General features: G+C 49.4%; 1 protein-coding gene across 2 annotated transcripts in view; it reads left to right on the top strand.

Moving 5' to 3' along the window:
- Positions 1 to 607: 607 nt before the first annotated feature.
- EIF4E2 (eukaryotic translation initiation factor 4E family member 2) overlaps positions 608 to 14,932 on the top strand; it is a 31,513-nt gene continuing 17,188 nt past the window's right edge. For both annotated transcript variants that reach the window (XM_015407833.1, XM_015407834.1), the window contains exons 1-3: positions 608 to 706; positions 2,812 to 2,964; positions 4,102 to 4,238. In XM_015407833.1, the coding sequence (XP_015263319.1) occupies positions 632 to 706; positions 2,812 to 2,964; positions 4,102 to 4,238 (365 nt within the window). In that variant the 5' untranslated portion in view covers positions 608 to 631. The remainder of the gene's footprint in view (positions 707 to 2,811; positions 2,965 to 4,101; positions 4,239 to 14,932) is intronic.

Raw genomic sequence — 14,932 nt, 5'->3', positions numbered from 1 at the left:
CACTGTCACCGCTGTGCTCGCTTGTGGGGGGCACCAGTGAGGCCGAAACGCGCCTGCAGTGGTTAGAGAACAAAGCACTGGGTGCCGTCGCAATGAGGCTTGCTGCTGTCCAGGAATGGGGCACATCGAATGAAAAGGGTAAACTCTGCCAAAGGGGAGGAGGAGGCTTGGAAGCCAGTTTGGCGTAGTGGTTAAGAGCGTGGACTCGATTCTGGGAGAACCGGGTTCGATTCCCCACTCCTCCACATGCGGCTGCTGGTGTGACCTTGGGTCAGTCACAAGTTCTCTCCGAGCTGTTCTCTCAAGAGCAGTCCTCGAGAGAGCTCTCTCAGCCCCGCCTACCTCACAGGGCGTCTGTTGTGGGGAGGGGGAGGGAAAGGAGATGGTAAGCCACTCTGAGACTCCTTCGGGCAGTGAAGGGCCATGGGGTATAAATCCAATTTCCTCTCCTTCTCTTCTCCCGCTTGGCCCTTGTTCTGTTGTTTTGCCCGCCGCTATAGAGCTGGTGTGGCTTGGCGGGTTTCGTAGCTTTCTTCCTGTTCACCCGAGGAGGGAAGCGGGCCCTCGAGAGAGTTGCCTGACTCTGTGGTTGCTCTTACAGGTGGAGCAGTTCTGGAGGTTTTACAGTCACATGGTCCGCCCTGGGGACCTGACGGGTCACAGCGACTTCCACCTTTTCAAAGAAGGGATCAAACCCATGTGGGAGGTGAGTTGGCGCCTGCTCAGAGGGGACAGCGTGCCCGGGTTTCCAGCCCGCGGGTCATGTTTCCGGGGTGGAATAGCGTTGGAGTCGGGACCTGGGTTTAAATTGCTGTGTATTTATTACCCTGTCCGTCTTGAGAGGGCCTACTTGGGCTGCCCCTGCCATCTGTGGCTCTGGCAACCCGTGGCAACTCGAGAAAGAGCCTTCTCAGTTGTGGCACCAAAGCGTTGGCACTTCTGCCCCAGGGAGGATTCATCTGTCTCCCTCAATTGATTGGCATCCCCCCAATAACGGTTATGGGCCTTCCTCCCTAGTTCTGGTGGTTGGTTGGCTGTGCATTTAAATGTTATTATTTATTAGTTTTGTTCTTTATTAGCTTTGTTCTTTATTAGATTTGCTAATTGCCCTATCCCAGAGTGCACCGGGCTCTGGGCAATGTACAAGGGATAATGCCAATTTTTTTAAAAAAAACCCATTAACATTCAATATAAAATTTACAATACACAATAGAAATCCAAGATGGCGATTTCCCCATATTATTTGTCCCAGTGTTGTTTAATGGTTCAAATGTTTTAATGCCTTTATGCACGCCACCTTGGAGAGGGTGATTGGTGGAGAGGCGGCATTAAAAAGGTTTTGAATAATAATAATGACCAGTGTTCCCTCTAAGCTGAGTTAGTGAGAGCTAGCTCACAATTTTTTAGCCTCCAGCTCACACATTTTTGTCTTGGCTCAGGAAGGATGCCTCCAGAGCAAACTGATTTATGCAGGAGCCAAATCGCTAACTCCTGATTTTAATGCCAGTAGCTCACAAAGTAGAATTTTTGCTCACAAGACCCCACAGCTTAGAGGGAACGTTGATAATGGCTATCATTTGATTCAATTTATTTTTACTTATTTCAGTTGTATCCCGCCTTTCTCCCCCACGTGGACCCCGCGCGGCTTGCATTGTTCTCCTCTCCTCCCTTTTATCCTCACAACAACCCTGGGAGGTAGCGTAAGCTGAGCGTGCGTGACTATCCCAAGGTCGCCCATTGAGTTGCCATGGTGGGGTGTGAATTCGAACCTGGGTCTCCCAGATCGTAGTCTGTTACTCTCACCATTGCGGTGAAGAACAGCTAAAAACAGTTTGCACCGCAGTTTCGTCTAAGCCATTTTTACAGTAGTCTAGGATCATGTACCCGATCCTTAAGTACCTCTAAGTCCCAGATCCTTAAGCACTGTTAACTGAAATAAGGGGATCTCTTCGTTATAAAACTTCAGAACAAAGTTGGAGTTCAGTGCAATGTTCCCTCTATGCTGTGGAGTCTTGTGAGCAAAAGTTCTACTTTGTGAGCGACTGGCATTAAAGTTGTGAGCGAGCGATTTGGCCACTGCATCAGTTAGTGTACTCTGGAGCCTTCCTTCCTGAGCCGAGACAAAAATGTGTGAGCAGGAGGCTAAAGAACTGTGAGCTAGCTCACACTTACTCAGCTTAGAGGGAACACTGGTCCAGTGGCACCTTTAAGACCAACGACGTTTTATTCGAGATGTAAGCTTTTGTGTGCATGCACCCTTCCAGTTAGGTCCTTGCATCCGTTGAACACCTTTATTAAGATGTATGCTGATTTGCTTGTCACCCTTTACCAGTGCTCCCTTTGAGCTGTGGAGTCTTGTGGACATAAATTGCACTTTGTGAGCTACGGGCATTAAAGTTGTGAGCGAGCAATTGGGCTACTGCATCAATTAGTTTGCTCTGGAGCCCTCCCTCCTGACCTAAAACAAAAATGTGTCAGCCAGAAGCTAAAAAAAATCTGTGAGCTAGCTCACACTAACTCAGCTTAGATGGACTGGCAACTTCCATTTCAATGTACCTGAAGAAGCGTGTGTGCCCACGAAAGCTTTAGCTTGAATAAGACTGTGTCGGTCTTAAAGGTCCCGCTGGGCTCAAACGTTGTTCTTATAAAACTTGGATCACTACAAAAGGGACCCTGCGCTCTGGAGGAAGGCAGAGTCCCCACAAACGTAAGATGACGATCCTTTTTGTGTGTGTGAGTGAGACATCCAGTTTCTCTTCAGGAGGACCAGGGATTCCAACTCTCCCATTTTCGTCATTTCCCTCTTGGCAGGATGACGCCAACAAGAACGGCGGAAAGTGGATCATCCGCCTCCGGAAGGGCTTAGCCTCTCGCTGCTGGGAGAACCTCATTCTGGCCATGCTGGGGGAACAGTTCATGGTGGGGGAGGAAATCTGCGGGGCGGTCGTCTCCGTCCGTTTCCAGGTAAGCCTTTTCTGGGGGGAGTCGCGGGGCGAGCTTGGTTGGGACTGGGGCGCCGAAGCCTCCCAGTGCAGAAAAGGTGCAGAAAAGGGCAACTAGGATGATAAAAGGGTTGGAACACTTTCCCTATGAAGAAAGGGTAAAGCACTTGGGGCTTTTTAGCTTGGAGAAACGATAACTGTGGGGGTGACATGATTGAGGTTTACAGATTTATGCATGGGATAGAGAAGGTAGATAAAGAAGTACTTCTCTCCCTTTCTCACCATACAAGAACTCGTGGGCACTCCATGAACTTAACCAGCAGTAGGCTTAGAACAGATCAAAGGAAGTCCTTGAGCCAAAGAGTGATTCACACGTGGAATTCACTGCCACAGGAGGTGGTGGCGGCTACAAGCATGGACGGCTTCAAGAGGGAACTGGATAAACAGATGGAGCAGAAGTCCATCAGTGGCTCTTAGCCAGAACACTCTGTCTGGGGTAAGGGATGCTCTGTCTTCTTGGTGCTTCGGGGATGAAAGTACTGGGTTCGCCGCATGGAGGACTCGGACGACGACATACTGTAGCACACGTTTATTGTACTTAACACAGACAAAGACTAACTCTAACTGCCAACAGGGCCAACTATATACATATCCACCAGCAACCCCCCCACTCCCATTGGGGGGTTTAAATGTCCCGCCAAGGCGGCTATTGGTTGGGGCTGGGGAATCCAGGATCCGAAGTATCCTTTGTTTTCGGATCCAAGCTCTGGCCTGTCCGCGGACCCCTGGAGGCGGTCCACGTAAATAACAGGGGACAACAGTGGAGCCTGAGGAGGGTGGGGCTTGGGGCAAAACGCCATAGAGTCCAGCTTCCGAAGTGGTCATTTTCTCCAGGTGAACCGATATATGTTGCCTGGAGGCCAGTTGTAATAGCGGGAGATCTCCAGCTACTACCTGGGGTTGGCAACCCTAGTTCTGGCCAACAGTGGGAGGGCTTCTAGTGTCCTGGCCCCACTGCTGGGCTTCCTGATGGCACCTGGTATTTTTGGCCACTGTGTGACAGAGTGTTGGACTGGATGGGCCATCGGCCTGATCCAACATTGGCTTCTCTTATATTCTGATGTTCTTATTTACTGACCCTTCGATGGGTGCTCCGCAGGAGGACATCATCTCTATATGGAACAAGACGGCCAGCGACCAGGCGACCACCGCCCGGATACGGGACACATTACGGCGCGTGCTTAACCTGCCCCCCAACACCATCATGGAGTACAAAACGCACACAGACAGCATCAAGTAGGTGCGGGGGATGGCGTGGGGGTGGGGAGGGGAGGCGCGCCTGTGATATGCTTGCTTTCACTGTGTCCGTGCGGGGCGGGGATCAGAACAGAAGCGGGGCTCGTCCCCCGAGCATTTGACACTTTAGAGCCAACGGCCTAACGAGACCGAGTCGGAACCATTCCAAGGCCTCTTGGGACTGCTATGCTGAGGCTTGTGTTGCCCGGCGTGCGAGAGCCCGCTTCTTGCCTGCTGTTAGTGGCCTGTCCCAGAGGTTTTCAAACTTTTACCTCGAGGGGGGAGCTTTTTCGGCATCTGCAGAGGAACTCTTGCTTGTGGGGGGACCTTGTATGCTGAAGAAGATTATGAGAGGCAGTTGAGGGTGCACAGCCTGGGTGATTTATTAGTATTATTACTTGGTTATTTATGGTCTTCTTTTCTCATTGAGACTCAAGGCAGACTACATAGTGTAGGTTGACACAGGTACAGTCGACAGGATGGGATGTCCGGCAAACAGGACAATAGGGTTTGGGGTACAGCAGTCTCAAACAGAGTTGAAACACAGCATGGGCTTTTGATTGTGATACTGTGGCGTCCTCGCTTATTGGGAAGATAGTTTTACCTTTAAATCACTCTCTGTGTAACTGAACTTGGTAGATTTCTGCTGCCACCAGGAATTAAAAATTCCAAATCTCTCTCTCTTGGTAGAATGACCCAGGGTCTGGGCACTTCAGCGGAGTATGTGGCCCTGAGGAAGGACTATTCTGATGTCTGGGATAAGTTTAAACAAAAAAATGATTTATTTAATAAAGAACAAAGTAGGTTTCTGGTTATTTTGAACTGTTGCTGATGAAAGGAACTTGTAAATATAACTGGCAAAGCTTGGTGTCACAAACAGTCTCTCAGACTCCCAAAACTCCACTCTGACAGATATAGACACAGTCTAATCTCTCCATTCTCTCTCTCATCTATATAGCCACACAGGCTGAACCCTTTGTCCTATTCACACAGAATAGACTCAAAACTCATATTCACACAGACTAAACTGTTTGTCTTATTCACACAGAATAGTCTCAAAAACTCCCAGAGTCACACAGACTATGCTCTCCCTTCAAACTTCACACACAGAATCCTCCTCATAGACACCCCTCCCCCCACTCTCAGTCATCAGCCAATCACCTGACACTTGTCTCCCTCTATCACTCTTCTTACAGCACTGCAGTCAAACGACTCATTTAAAGAAACGCACACACCAAAACATGAAATCATTACAGATACATTAAGCGGGCGTAGAAACTACCTGGTCTGGAGCACACTGACAGTATGATAGGCAGCAGTACAGTAGTATAGGCCACAATCTCTCTCCCTTTGCCAATGCCACTTCCTGACCGGTTGTAGTTCAGTCCCCTTTAACCTGTGCAACAGGAGCCCTCTTGAATAATTCAAGATGGGTGGCCGTGTTAGTCTGTCTGTAGCAGTAGAAAAGAGCAAAAGTCCAGTAGCGCCTTAAAGTCCAACAAAATATGTGGCAGGGGGGGGGGGTTAGGGGGGGACCGACCCCCTCTCCTTCTTCAGGTATCTCCTGAAGCTCACGAAAGCTCCTCCCCGCCACATATTTTGTTAGTCTTCAAGGTGCTGCTGGACTTTTGCTCTTTTCTACTAAAAAGAAGTCAGCCTTGCATCGTCTGCGCAAAGCCAGGAGAGTGGAGGTCTTCCTAACTTCATCGGGGAGGCCATTCAATGGGGGGGCCCCACAATGTTTGAGTACGGAGAGTTACCGGTTTTGCCCGTCTGCAGGACGGTACCTGCTAGAAGGCCCTGCTTGGATGAGCAAAGCTGTGGTGGTGGAGCATCGGGAGAGAGGTGGTCCTGCAGACATGAGGGGCCAAGATACACCCCATGCTTCCCTGCAACAATATGTTGTGGGGGTGGGAGATCAGTAGGGGCAAGGGGACAGAAGGGAACCTCCACATTCAGGAACACTAAGCCTCTGGATCCCAGAGCCAGGAGGCATCATCAAGGGGAAGGCCTCAGCCTCTCTGCCCTGTTGTTGGCCCTCCAGAGGAACTGGCTGGCCACTGGGTGAGACAGGATGTTGGACTGGATGGACAACTGGTCTGATCCAGCAGGGCTCATCTGATGTTCTTATGAAGGCCTTGGCCTCTGTGCCCTGTTCTTGGCCCTCCAGAGGAACTGGTTGGCTATTGGGTGAGACAGGATGCTGGACTAGATGGACCCTCACTGGTCTGATCCAGCAGGGCTCTTCTGATGTTCTTGTGAAGGCCTCAGTCTCTCTGCCCTGTTGTTGACCCTCCAGAGGAACTGGTTGGCCTCTGTGTGAGAAAGATGCTGGACTAGATGGACCCTCACTGGTCTGATCCAGCAGGGCTCTTCTGATGTTCTTATGAAGGCCTCGGCCTCTTTGCCCTGTTTTTGACCCTCCAGAGGAACTGGCTGGCCCCTGTGTGAGACAGGATGCTGGACTGGAAAGACCACTGGTCTGAGCTAGCAGGGCTCTTCTGAGGTTCTTATGAAGGCCTCGGCCTCTCTGCCCTGTTGTTGGCCCTCCAGAGGAACTGGTTGGCCCCTGAGTGAGACAGGATGCTGGACTAGATGGACCACTGGTCTGATCCAGCTGGACTCTTTTGATGTTCTTATCAGAGTAAGGTGTTCTGTCTCTGCCCTGTTGTTGGACCTTCAGAGGAACTGGTTGTCCACTGAGTGAGGCAGGATGCTTGACTTGAGGGACCACTGGTCTGACCCAGCAGGGCTCTTCTGATATTCTTCTGAAGGCCTTGGTCTCTATGTGCTGTTGTTGGCCCTCCAGAGGAACTGGTTTGCCCCTGTGTGAGACAGGATGCTGGACTAGGTAGACCACTGGTCTGATCCAGCAGGGCTCTTCTGATGTTCTTATGAAGGCCTTGGCCTCTCTGCCCTGTTGTTGGCCGTCCAGAGGAACTGGTTGGCCACTGTGTGAGACAGGATGCTGGACTAGGTAGACCACTGGTCTGATCCAGCAGGGCTCTTCTGATGTTCTTATGAAGGCCTTGGCCTCTCTGCCCTGTTGTTGGCCGTCCAGAGGAACTGGTTGGCCACTGTGTGAGACAGGATGCTGGACTAGGTAGACCACTGGTCTGATCCAGCAGGGCTCTTCTGATGTTCTTATGAAGGCCTTGGCCTCTCTGCCCTGTTGTTGGCCGTCCAGAGGAACTGGTTGGCCACTGTGTGAGACAGGATGCTGGACTAGGTAGACCACTGGTCTGATCCAGCAGGGCTCTTCTGATGTTCTTATGAAGGCCTTGGCCTCTCTGCCCTGTTGTTGGCCCTCCAGAGGAACTGGTTTGCCCCTGTGTGAGACAGGATGCTGGACTGGGTGGACCACTGCTCTGACCTAGCTGGTCTCTTCTGATCTTCTTATGAAGGCCTCGGCCTCTATGCCCTGTTGTTGGGCCTCCAGAGGAACTGGTTGGCCCCTGTGTGAGACAGGATGCTGGACTAGGTGGACCACTGGTCTGATCCAGCAGGGCTCTTCTGATGTTCTTAATAAAGTTTGTCTCTCACTATAGACCTTTTCATGCCGGTCTCTATGCCCCCCAGGTAAGCATTCTGATTTCCCCAGAACTCAGCTGTCAAATTGACGTACCCTGATCTTCGAAGGGGGCGCTTAGAAACCTGGGACAGGGTTGCCGGTTTTTCTCCCATTTCAGCGCCAAGGTGGCAGGAAGGGGGGTTGCATTCTTTGAGAGGACTGCAATTCCTGGGGAAATAAAACACAGACGCTAACAGGGATTTATGGACCCATTAGATTTATAAATGTTCTCGGGAAGGCGCTATGTAAATTTACAGTGCTGTACAAATGATTTCTAATCATAATAAATGCCGCGTATTAAATCCTCTCAGCCCCCCACCCCTCCGCCAGTGACAGAGGCTCTTTAACGAGAACAGAGGATTCTAGTACACGGCGAAGACAGCTGTATTTTAAATAAGACGGTTATAGTTTACCATGCCAGGCCGTTTGAGATGACTTTTATTTTCCCGCAAAGTGATGAAGGACGGCCGCGTGTCGAGGGAGCTTTCAGAGCAAGGGTAAAAGATGGGCAAGAGACCCTTTTTCACTTAAGTGCACTCGAAGCGGAGATGCAGGTTGGGGGTCACATGGGCTGCCACTAAAGGATGAATATCAACCCAAGAAGAGGGAGGAAAGATGAGTGATACGGGGAGGGAGAACTTCACGCAGATGCGGGTTTTCCTGTTTGGTTGCAGAGCCAGCCTGGTTTCTCCCCACGCACCCTGCGGATGCCTTGCCGTATTTCTCAGTGAAGTAAGCAAAGACTCCCCGAAGAGGCACTGGTAGAACATAAGAACTGACCTCCAAAGGTCCCTCTAGCTCCGCATGCCAACAGTGGGCAGCTAGATGCCTTTGGGAGGCAGGTTTGTGTCGGAGACAGCCGTCGCCCCTCTTTGTTTGGTGCCTAGTTGGGGTGCCTAGCTGTGACATCCTCACCTATAGGGGAAATGGTTTTACCTCTAAACACTCTCTGAGTACATAAATTTGGTAGTTTTCTACTGCCACCAGTGTTCCCTCTAAGCTGTGAAGTCTTATGAGCAAAAATCCTACTTTGTGAGCTACTGGCATTAAAGTTGTGAGTGAGCAATTCGGCTACTGCATGAATTAGTTTGCCCTGGAGCCATCCTTCCTGAGTGAAGAGAAAAATGTGAGAGCCGGAGGCTAAAAAAACTGAGCTAACTCACACTGACTCAGCTTAGAGGGAACACTGGCTGCCACCAGGAATTAAAAAATCCAAATCTCTCTCTTTTGGTAGTATGTCCTAGGGTCTGGGCACTTCAGAGGACTATGTGGCCCTGAGGTACTGTACTGATTTCTGGGATAAGTTTAAGCAAAAAATTGATTTATTTAATAAAGAACAAAATAGGTTTCTGGCTATTTTGAACAGTTGCTGAAGAAGGGAACTTGTAAATATAACTGGCTACAAACAGTCTCTCAAACTCCACTCTGGCAGGCTTATACATTCAGTATGACCTCTCTCTAACTCTCATCTACCCCTTACCCTATTACCACACAGGCTAGTCTCTTTGTTTTATTCACACAGAATACAATCAACTCTCTTAGTCACACAGACTAAACTGTTGGTCTTATTCACTCAGAAATAGACTCCAAATCCTATAATCACACAGACTATGTTCACTCTTCAAACTTCACACACAGAATCCTTCATAACTCTCAGAGTCACACAGACTCTCTTCAAAACTCTTCCATACTTGTCTCTCTCGTATCACAGAATCTCTTCATAGACACACACACAGAATCCTCTCAGACACCCCTCCTCCCACACTCTCAGTCAGCAGCCAATCAAATCACTCTTGTCACCCTCTATCACTCTTCACATATTACTGCATTCAAACTAAACATTTAAAGGAACACACACACCCAAACATGGAATCATTACACTGCCTCTAAACACGGAGGCTCCGTACTTAGCTAGGTGTATCCTTCAAGAAGGTGGGAGGCTTGATTTCTAAATGGTCATAGCCAGTAGCAAGCGGGTTGGGAAGGCAACAGCAGGTTGAGACCCACACCAGCATGGTGTCGTGGTTAAGAGCAGCGGGGTCTAATCTGGAGAACTGGGTTTGATTCCCCACCCCTCCCCCACATGAAACCTGCTGGGTGACCTTGGGCCAGTCCCAGTTCTCTCTGAACTCTCTCAGCCCCACCTGCCTCACAAGCAGTGTTCCCTCTACGTTGAGGGTGTGAGCTAGCTCGCGGTCTTTTAGCCTCCAGCTCACACATTTTTGTCTCAGCCCAGGAAGGGATGGCTTCAGAGCAAACTAATTGTCAAATTGCCTGCTCACAACTTTAATGCCAGTAGCTCACAAAGTAGAATTTTTGCTCACAAGACTCCACAGCTTAGAGGGAGCATTGATGGTTAAAAAGGTAAATGTTCCCTTGCTCAAAAGCCAGATGAATCCGACTCTACGGTTGCGGTGCTCATCTCCGTTTCAAAGCCGAAAAGCCAGCGCTGTCTGAAGACCTTTCCGTGGTCATGTGGCCGGCATGACTAAACACCAAGGCGCACGGAATGCTGTTACCTTCCCACTGAAGTGGTACCTACTTATCTACTTGCAATTTCTTGCTTTTGAACTGCTAGGTTGGCAGGAGCTGGAACTAGAGATGGGAGCTCACTCCGTCATGCGGCACACTCGGGTCTCGAACTGCTGAACTACCGACCTTCCACAGCCTGCAGTTCAACGTCTTAACCACTTGATTTATACTGAATCAGACCATCAGTCCACCAAAGTCAGTCTTGTCTACTCAGACTGGCAGCGGCTCTCCAGGGTCTCAGGCTGAGGTCTTTCCCATCACCTCCTGCCTGGTCCTTTTCACTGGAGATGCTAGGAATTGAACCTGGGGCCTTCTGCATGCCAAGCAGATGCTCTACCCTTGAGCCACGGCTGAAAAATTAGTGCATGCCAAAACCAAAGAGGGTGAAGGGTTGACCTTCAGCCCAAGAACTACTGTTCTCTATATTGCCAGACTCCTCCACACTTGCTGCTCCAGTAATGTCTTGACCCCCAAACTTGCTCGCAACAAAATCCACAGTCATTTTTATTACTTTTTAAAAGGCTACACTTCACTACCAGAACCAACCACGCAGGTGTACTTAAGCCCAACCTATCTAACTCGGGTGAGGAAGGGAATGTGACTGTAAGCCACTCTGAGACTTTTTTGAGTAGAGAAAAGCAAGGCATAAATACCTGCTGTTCTACAAAATCAACTCTTCTTCATGGCAGATGTTCTATATCTGCAGTGGCGGTGGGGCCACGAGACAAAATCCGGAACCGTCCCGGTAGAGCATGATGCATTTGCAGGGTGCAAACGTGTTGAATAGTGGTGCCCAGGGCTCTTTTTGTAGAAAAAGCCCAGCAGGAACTCATTAGCATAATAGGCCACACCCAATAGCAGAAACTCATTAGCATATTAGGCCACATCCCTGACAGCACCACTCATTAGCCTATTAGGCCACACCCACATGTTACCAGAAGTTTAGTCATCCAGCCACACCAACCTTTTGCTGCTTATTCTGTTTACCTTGTTTGTTGTCAAAACCCAGAGCTTTTTTTGTAGCAGGAACTTCTTTGCATGTTAGGCCACACACCCCTAATGTAGCCAATACTAATGAGTTTCTGCTGTTGGGTGTGGCCTATTATGCTAATGAGTTCCTGCTGGGCGTGGCCAACTCAGGAGCCAGCCGGAACTCTGTTTCTTTGCGTTCTTGCCCAAAAATAGCGCTGGCAGTGCCGGGCAGGCAAAGGGGTGATTCCACGTTGCAGAAAGGAGACTTTCCCTTCTTTGAGCTCCAGGGTCCTAAGAGACGAGACATGGAAGAATGACAGGAAACAGGGACGTTTTCCAGGGCAGGCAGCGATCCTGGGTGGTTGGTTCAATAGTCTTTTTGGTTGTCTTAAACCGATTGCAGGAATCTGCTCTGGAAATATCTTTGCTCAAAGCCACAAGTACCAAGTGTCGGAGTGCCACAGCAATCAGTCGCAACAACGTTCCTTCAGAAGGATCAAGTTTATTGAAGACAGTAAAGGCAGGTCATCAAAGCATACATTCTGTGTTAGAGCTAACCCGACTGGCGGGAGAGGGGAAGATGTACTGCGTTCAAGGTGGGACCCCCTGATGGAACTGAGCCAATCCGAGGTGCAAGCCTTGCACACCAAAAATAACGAAGAGCGCGAAGTACCATGGTCAGGCTAACAGATAAGACACAGCAGAAGAAGTGAAAGCTAACGTTCTAGAACATGAAGACGTTCACCCAGCGGCCTCCCCCCCACACACACACATACAATGACAGTGTAGCTGGCCCCAAGATTTTAAATAAGCCGCCCTAGAGGAAGCTAGCAGGTTTGGAGATGTGACGGCCTGGGGGAAAAAATGGGAAAATTCGGGGGGGGGCATTCCCCCCCCTCAATTTTTTCCCTGAAGCCTTTTTTAAAGGGGTGATTCCACATTGCAGGAAGGAGACTTTCCCTTCTTTGAGCTCCAGGGTCCTGAGAGACAAGACATGGAAGAATGACAGGGAACAGGGACGTTTTCTAGGGCAGGCAGCGATCCTGGGTGGTTGGTCCAATAGTCTTTTTGGTTGTCTTAAACCGATTGCAGGAATCTGCTCTGGAAATATCTTTGCTCAAAGCCGCAAGTCCCAAGTGTCAGAGTGCAACAGCAATCAGTCCCAACGATGTTCCTTCAGAAGGATCAAGTTTATTGAAGACAGTAAAGGCAGGTCATCCGTGCATACATTCTGTGTTAGAGCTAACCCGAGTGGCGGGGGGGGGGGGGGGGTAGGTGGGACCCCCGATGGAGCTGAGCCAATCCGAGGTGCAAGCCTTGCACACCAAAAATAACGGGAGCAGGTTCCCAGGCAGGGCGAAGAGCGCAAAGTACCACGGTCAGGCTTAACAGATAAGACACAGCAGAAGAAGTGAAAGCAGAAAGAAAAGAAAAAAGATAATGGAACATTTCATTTTAACAGGATGAATAAAATATTTTAAGACAAGGTGTTCAAATATTTTCCAGATCATTTCCAAAAAAATACGTATGGTATCAGATTGATCTAATTTCTGTGCACTGAGGACAAGCAGGTCCTAGGTTACAAACTGTACTCTCCAATGCAAGACCAAGATGCATTTCTTCCTTTAGGAGGTGCTATGGTCACAAGAAAAGAAAACGGTTTCGGTTTTGTTTTTGCATGTGGGCGGGTATTCTGTTTGTAATCATTGTTTGGATACACTATTTTTTTTAATAGGCTAGTTGTGAGAATTTCATGCCAAGTAAAAATGTCCATAGTCATATTTTGTGTTCCTAAAGTAACAGAATGACTCTCAATCTGGAAAAGAAAAAAGAAGTGCTAGTGTAGCATTTTTTTTCAATTTTTCCAAAATTTCAGTTTTTTTCCGGGGGGAAACGGGTTTTTTCCCCCAAGCTTCAAAATTTCTGGAAATTTTCTATATTCCTGGTGCTTGGGGGGCCACAGTGGGAGGGTTTCTGGAGATTTGGCCCCACTGGTGGACCTCCTGATGGCACCTGGGTTTGGGCTACTGTGTGACAGAGAGTGTTGGACTGGATGGGCCACTGGCCTGATCCACCATGGCTTCTCTTATGTTCTTATGTCTGGGGCAGTGTTGCTCTGTATTTTTGGTGCTTGGGGAGTGACAGTGGGAGGGCTTCTGGAGTTCTGGCCCTGCTGGTGAACCTCCCGAGGGCACCTGGGTTTTGGTCCCTGTGGGACACAGAGTGTTGGACTTGATGAGCCGTTGGCCTGATCCAACATGGCCTCTCTTGTGTTCTTATCTATAAAGTCTCCTAAGCCTCCTTGGTTGTGTAAGGTAGTGAAAAGATAAGAGAGTTCTGCCATAGATTTAGAGCCAAACTACACTTGACAGTGGCCATGAGTCCTCCTAGCAATTTTCTTAAAATCTCAACTGCTTCTAAAATGGTGTCTGCACCCACAGGACGGACTCGTGGCTGCCGTCAATGTTTCGTTTGGTTCTCACAGTTGGCTAGAGATGGGGGGAACAAGGAAGGAAGCCATAAGAGGTTGCGGAGGGTTTTTCTCAAGAAACGGAAAGCGGTGGCTTGCAGCCTGCCCGATCTGCCACGCGAGCCAACGGCCGCGGAGTCCCAGCAACGCAAATACAATTCACCGTGCCCAAATACCCAGCTACACACAGAGACAATAAAGTAATGTGATACTGATACAATAAAATCCACTGGACGCGTAGCTCTAAAAATAAATTTGGTTCTGAGTTTCCTCGCAGCCAGGACAGAGGAGGCACTACATCTAGGATCCCTCGGGGATTTGTCATCTAAAAGAAAATCCCATAATGTGGGACAGGGACAGGCGTGGAGCCAATTTGGTCCAAAGTGGGAGACAGCCAGGCAAAGAAAACAGTATAACTGGTTCAGTAAATCTTCATTATCCTTTGAAGTGGCAGCGCACAAACAGGACTCAAGCATTTCCTTCAGTGCCAGCGTGAGGAGCGAGACATCTTATTCACTGGGGACTCTAGGGAAGAGAAATCTTCTGCGTTTCATTATCAGGTGGCTGGGGAATGTGTTCGTGAACAAAGTCCAAGGGGGCAGAAAAGCAGCAAGCTTCGGGATCTGTCTGTTTTAACACAAAACACATGCCCCTTTGCAGTGCCTTTGCCCAGCTGGGGGATTGGCTGGGTTTGGTCCCATAGATCCATTCCACCAGCAGAGTTGTTTTCCTCCTTCCACCAGAAAGAAGGTGCTGTTGCTAGCAAAACGGATCCAGCCCCTGCTGTTTCCAGCACATGATAATGCAAGGGTCCCCAACAATGTTCCCTCTCAGCTGTGGAGTCTTGTGAGCAGAAATCCTACTTTGTGAGCTCCTGGCCTTAAAGTTGTGAGCAAGCGCTTTGGCTGCTGCAAAAATTAGTTCGCCCTGGAGCCATCCCTTCCTGAGCTAAGACAAAAATGTGTGAGCTGGAGGCTGAAAAACTGTGAGCTAGCTCACACTAACTCAGCTTAGAGGGAACACTGGTCCCCAACCAGTTTGGTGTCGTGGTTAAGTGTGCGGACTCTAATCTGGGAGAACCGGGTTCGATTCCCCACTCCTCCACTTGCACCTGCTGGATGACCTTGGGCAAGCCATAGTTCTGATAAG

This window comes from Gekko japonicus, unplaced genomic scaffold (assembly GCF_001447785.1).
Source record: "Gekko japonicus isolate JY-2015 unplaced genomic scaffold, Gekko_japonicus_V1.1 scaffold3318, whole genome shotgun sequence".
NCBI classification, from domain to species: Eukaryota; Metazoa; Chordata; class Lepidosauria; order Squamata; family Gekkonidae; genus Gekko; species Gekko japonicus.
The sequence above is the reverse complement of the archived record's forward strand: the minus strand, read 5'-3'. Positions and strand labels throughout refer to the sequence as shown.